At 37.8% G+C, this 5,773-nt stretch overlaps 2 protein-coding genes across 9 annotated transcripts; both read right to left on the bottom strand.

Moving 5' to 3' along the window:
• LOC18604238 (EGF domain-specific O-linked N-acetylglucosamine transferase) lies at nt 653-1,600 on the bottom strand. Its single transcript, XM_007036603.2, has one exon. It carries the CDS (start codon nt 1,598-1,600, stop codon nt 653-655), a length of 948 nt encoding a protein of 315 aa, XP_007036665.2.
• LOC18604239 (28S ribosomal protein S33, mitochondrial) lies at nt 2,997-5,535 on the bottom strand. Of its 8 annotated transcripts, XR_001926892.1 has the most exons (5): nt 5,394-5,488; nt 4,647-4,960; nt 3,693-3,900; nt 3,332-3,471; nt 2,997-3,256 (listed from the first exon to the last, which is right to left on the bottom strand). XR_001926892.1 is itself a non-coding variant. In XM_018116828.1 (3 exons), exon 2 carries the CDS (start codon nt 4,955-4,957, stop codon nt 4,649-4,651), a length of 309 nt encoding a protein of 102 aa, XP_017972317.1. In that variant the 5' UTR covers nt 4,958-4,960; nt 5,394-5,488; the 3' UTR covers nt 2,997-3,221; nt 4,647-4,648. The 8 variants fall into 8 exon arrangements, 4 of the variants coding, with proteins under 4 accessions (XP_017972317.1, XP_017972316.1, XP_017972315.1 ...); XR_001926890.1 differs by lacking the exon at nt 3,693-3,900 and having other exon boundaries at nt 2,997-3,221; XR_001926889.1 differs by lacking the exon at nt 3,693-3,900.

Genomic DNA, 5,773 nt, shown 5'->3' on the forward strand with positions numbered 1-5,773 from the left:
TTTGCTGGAGAATAGAATAGTTGCTGCACGTAGACGTAGTCGAGTCTCTAATACCTGGAAGAAGAGCTATTATATAACAATGAATGGCATTGGAAATTAAAGCTGAAATGTTACATCAAATGATTCTGAGACTATGGTGTATTCCTCATAATATTTTGCCTCTGCAAGAATATTAATAATTTGGCCCCCTGACCTCTTGCTCAGCCCATCTGCATTTAAATCCTTGTGAAGCCGGTGAAAACACCTCGGAAAATTCTACAAAATCCAACTCTGCTGAGGAAGATCATTCATGTATAATGCATGCGTTTTCTTTTCATTATGGAGAAGATGTATCAGCATCTGTCAGGGTGGGTGTTTTTACAAGGTAGAGGAATCTAATGTTGCAGGCATTGATACAAGCTAAGCACATCTGATATGGCAGCTCTGCCATCCCTAGTTAACTCATAACGTGACTTCTGTTCCATCACAAGGTACTTGTCCATTTATTCCGGCAGTTGACTGAAGTGCTCTCGTCAAGGATCAAACACCTAGCCATCACTTCTTTTCTCTTTCATTCCTTCTCATACTCAAAGAGAAAGCAGGAAAAAGAACATCATTTTGTTCTAAATAAATAAAAAAACGTGCTAAAGCTGTAAAACATGTGGAAGTAATATCAAGTATACATGCTCAACTGGTGAAGCAACTCTAGAGCTTTTAACAGTGCTGTTCTAAACCTCCTCACGTCAAGCTTGACGTTCTGTTTGTCCAAATATGTTGACCTTACTGCGTCCCATCCCTGTTTATGAACCGATAAAGGGTCCGTGATAATCACATGATCCAGATGGTACTTACTGCTCAGAGAGCTCTCTTTTGTCTTTATTTTATACTCCAAGTACCTCAAGTTCATCTCTACGGCAGGTTCTCCGAAGTATCCTCTAGCCAGCCCATCAATGGACCCTAAGGGAACTATTTGAATTAGAATTGCATTGTCAGGAAGGAAGAGCATGTTGGTTAGTCCAGCTCCATGGATGCCTATTAATACATCACAAGAGTTCACTGTTTGAGCAACACTCCACAAGCTGGTCGAAATATTAGGCTCTGCAGTAACTACATTATAGCCCAAGCTTGCTGCCATTCTAGTTATTTTGCCCATATTTGTGAATGTTCGAGACTTTCTTCTGGTTATGATCAGTAGTCGAGGCTTTTTACCCATATCATCTCCTATTGTGATTGCGTTTCTCCTCTTCAACGAGTAGGTGCTTCTCAGGAACTGCCTGAAATCTTTCATGGATAGCTGGTCTTGGGACTTGGATTGATCAATACCAAGTTCCTTGTGATATTTAAGGCCGATAATTATGCTTGGGTAGCAATGGCTTTTTTGTTCTCTATCAAGGCTAATAATGTCATATCTAGATAACTTTCTGAGTATTCCTTTGAACTTGGTGATCCACCAAGGTCTATTATCTGTCACAAGAAACTGCACTTCTCCATCAAAGTGTTTGGAAGTTGTATATAGTGGAATCACCAGGTCACTGAAGTCATGGAAGTGGTTTCCTGAAAATCCTCCAAGGGAGAAAAGGATGGCGGGAACACTGTGAAAATCCTCCAAGATGCCATGCATTCATTTATAAAAAGTTAACAATGTTTTCTTCCCATTTTGGCCTAATTAATGTTGATGCTACTTGAATATGCCACACTTATCTTCAACATTAGGTATGCATACTATTTAATACACATTCAGCCAAATTCTAAGAGGATGTGAACTTACAGGGAGATAGTTGGCAGAAATAAGACTTGAACACGATCGAAATGCTGCATGCCATAAATAAGCTTCCAACAAATGCTCCACATCCCAACCTCTTCAGTTTATACCAACTAAAGCTGCTGGAGAATATCCTGTAATTGTGCATTTTGCTCGGTACTCAGTCCTTCATGTCAATACTCTCATTTAAACCAACCAAAAACAGAAGCTCTGTCATCGTTTAGCAATAGTAGGGAGATAAATCTCAAAGGAAACTTGTTTGATTTAGAGTTGTTTTTCACATAGTTAGGATCTGGTGAAAGAGACAAGTGCAGATGATTGTGGAGACAGTCATCATTTCGTTTCATTGATGTTTGCTTCGCAGGCTATTGTTTGTCATGAAAGTTAACTGCCGGCCACATTCATTTCAACCTTGATAGCAACGAGCCAACTAAAGTTGTTAACAACAATTTTAATTGACACAATTAATGTGGTTGCTGATATTACTAAATAACAATGAGAATAGAGTACTTGAGCCCACCAATGTTGCTTTACTACTTTTATTTTAAGACAATTCAACGTGGATAAACGTCTAGAGAATCATCTTCACAAATTGGGGGGAAAGAGCCAATTGTTTGAAGACTCAACCTGACAGCTGGAGTAACGGGTTCAATCTGCATGATCTTCCCTAAACTAGCGATCAGACCCTCGTTGAAGATTGGAAGGTAGCAGCTTGTCGGTTTAAGAGATCAAGGCATGAAGCAATATTTGATATTTAGTTCATTTAAAACTTGGAGTTTGAAACTGCAACGCACAATGCCTTCAAATAATGTTGACTCACTCAGGATTGGACGCAGTGATGCAAGACTACAATACCATAGCATTGGACATGATATCGGGATCTAACCATCTGGTAACTTAGCTATGGAACTTGCAGAAATGAAGCTACAACGGGTTGCGATTGTTAGTTAATTTATATACCCTCTGCATCTTGGTTTACAACATTTCTCTTTCAGCAGGACTCAGTCTAGCATTTGAGGAGAATGCATGATTACAATTTGAAACTCACATACCAGAGATTGATTCTCTCGCCCAACATACACAGGCCATAAGGTACCCCTAGGCACTAGCGCTCATAGAAACCCTTGCACAGTATAACAATGCAGAAACAGATTCAAAATCCTCTTTTTCTCTCATGTCATTTGATGCGTTTGATATCCAAATGAGATGTTAAATAGGGAGGCACTAGGAAATAAGCAAGCAAGAAAGAAAATCAGATCAGAGAACTCAGAAAATTATCATCACTGCATACTTGTAGTATCTTGAAATAAATGGAAGTACTAAACCCAACCATTGTCTGCCACCAGCCCAAAGTACAAGGCAGAAAAACTCCTCTTGCACCTCTAGGTAATTCATTATGACATTGAAATTTAAGTTTAAAAAAGTGGCACCCCTTCCTACATTGACATCCAAACTGAGTCTGGACAAGCAAGTATTTGATCTGCAAAAATGATCAAGCAGTTGGGAAGGTAATGCCTGCTGCATTGAAGAGAAAAAGTTACCAGACATTTTGAGAAACAAAAATACCCTTATCAGGAATCTATTGCATACCTAAGGACAGCGACACAAAATTGGGCAATTGTGTAATGGTTTATTGCAGCCAGAAACCAATGTTGACTTTACATGAAGTGCTCTCTCCATTTCCAGGGAAAGTGAAAAGAGACATACCATAAAAAATGACAGACTTCCAACTGTAAAATGCAAGCAGAAAGAAAAGAGCATCAATAAGCAAATTGCAACAAAAGCAGGTGCCACAACTTACCACATGGAATTGATGCGGGAATTAAGAAAACTCAGTTAATTGTGAAGCCAATGAAAGCTTTCTAAAATCTTGAAAGAATGAAGAAAAAGAATGATAAATGAAATAAGCAAAATGAACCTATTCTCTGAGTTCATGTCATTCGTATCATACTTTCTGAAATTCAGACAAATTTTGGTGGAGTAGGACAAAGGTAGCTCAACAATCTTATATTTATTGAAATTTGGTTCCCCATGGATGACCAACATGGTATGCCAAGAACCTGTCTACTATTGTAAGGAGAATCAGTTTGGGTGGGTGTCTGAGGGCATGCACACTAACATCAGGCAGAGTCAAGAATTCAGAGCATCACTAGAAAAGCCTGACCAACCAAAACAGTGCAAGAGAAGCTTCAGAACTAAGGTGAAATAACTTGCTAATGCCATATATCATTTAAAATCACATTCTAAACATTGTATGTTCAAACCCTGGCATGTGCAAAGGAGTACTGCCTCTATTTCATCAAATCCATCATTTTACATTTCAATTGAGAATTATAAATTGTTTGTCCACAATCCAAATGGGAAATACTAAGTATAGTCAAATTGGTTCTAAAAATTTCTTTGAAGCTACTGACAAGGGCAAGGAAGCTCCAATATCAATCAATAGTAGCACGCTCTCAGAGTTGAGATGCAGGGACCAGAAGATAGTTACAATAGAGATGAGAAGGGGGAAATGCAAGTAAAACTGATTTTATATATAGAGAGAGTTGATATGCAAGGACCAGATGAGATAGAGGAATGCAAATAAAATTGATTTTATTTTTTTTATAAGGAATAGCTTCAGAACTAATTACATATACAACATCCCAAGATTCTCTGTGGAAAAAATAACATTGTCTAGCAGCATAGTGATTAAACGTTAAATGAAAAGCATTCCAGTTCTTTACTTGCCAAAATGGTCAACAGAATATGTGTTTTCCAAATTGAGAAACCATGAAAGGCAAGTTACATACTCTGCTAAGAAATGTTTCTAATTTTGAAATACTCGCAACAAGCCGTCCAAGAAGATGGCTGAGTGTACTAAACAACAACCTTTCATGAAGTCAAGGCCATTTGATGTGATTACCTCTACTTGTTGCGTTTAACAGCACGTCTGCCTTGGCCTTTCTTAGGTGGTCCCTTACCACGTCTCTTCAACATTTCAAGCTTGGATAAGCGTTCTTGTTCTTGTCGGGCCATGACCAGTGGATCATCATTCTTGATGTCATATGGGTACCAATCTGCAACCTTCTCACCAATGAGCTTTTTGCGTAAAGTCTTATGGGGTGATCTCTGCCCTGTTGGGTTAAGTATATGTCCAAATATTCTAGCTCTAGCTTCAGTAACCCCAGCTACAACCGCCGAAGCCAGCATGCTCTTCAAACCACCAGCACTCATCCTCTGCAAAATTCCGTTATTATCTTTCTGTCAATTCTGTTAAATGTTCAAATGGAACTTTCAGCAATAGCATACCAAGAAATCAAAAACATTTTAGGGAACAAAATGCTGGACATCTCGCTCAAAACTCAACCTAAATAACAGATTTAGGTAGAAACGTGTGATAAAACATTGCTCTGAAATTTGAGGCCATGTCATTCCCATTTTTATTTGGGAGAAGAAAATAAAATATTTAAAGAGGAAAGGATTAAGCTTAATGCTAAACTTGAAAACCATTTTTACTAGAATCTAATTTTCTATCACCAGTCTTATGGATTCAAGAAATGGGCATATTCAACTAAGCTGATTCTTAAGTAATTTCCTGCTAAACAGCATAAACTCAAATTCAAATAATAAAAAAAAAAAACCAAAGAAACTGATTCATAAGGATTCATACCGTGGTTTGTTTCAATGAGTAGCGATGACTTCCTAGGAAGAGCAGTAACAGAGTAGGGTTTCCTTGCTTTGAGGGAGAAGTTTAATGGGTTTATACTAAACAAGAGAGTGAACTGTTTAATGAAACTTGGGCCGGCCATGTTCGTTAAACTTGAACCCAATAACAACTCTGGATCGACAACAAAATTTGGGTAATGCAAAGGTGGATCAGTAGCAATCTCTCTTTTCTTAAATGTTGCTTCCTTTCAAGTTTTATCCCCTGGGCAAGAATTAATTTAAAAAAAAAATCCGACTATATTTTTTTGTAATTTTAATTTTTTACATAATATTTTATATATTTTTTCTATTTAGTCTCTCGTAGATAAGTTCTGTTTTCAGAAG

Source organism: Theobroma cacao, chromosome 3 (assembly GCF_000208745.1).
Source record: "Theobroma cacao cultivar B97-61/B2 chromosome 3, Criollo_cocoa_genome_V2, whole genome shotgun sequence".
Taxonomy (NCBI): Eukaryota; Viridiplantae; Streptophyta; class Magnoliopsida; order Malvales; family Malvaceae; genus Theobroma; species Theobroma cacao.

What these genes read in the sequence shown, in the direction of transcription:
- LOC18604239 (XM_018116828.1), bottom strand. Translation starts at nt 4,957, where the DNA reads ATGAGTGCTGGTGGTTTGAAGAGCATGCTGGCTTCGGCGGTTGTAGCT.
- LOC18604238 (XM_007036603.2), bottom strand. Translation starts at nt 1,600, where the DNA reads ATGCATGGCATCTTGGAGGATTTTCACAGTGTTCCCGCCATCCTTTTC.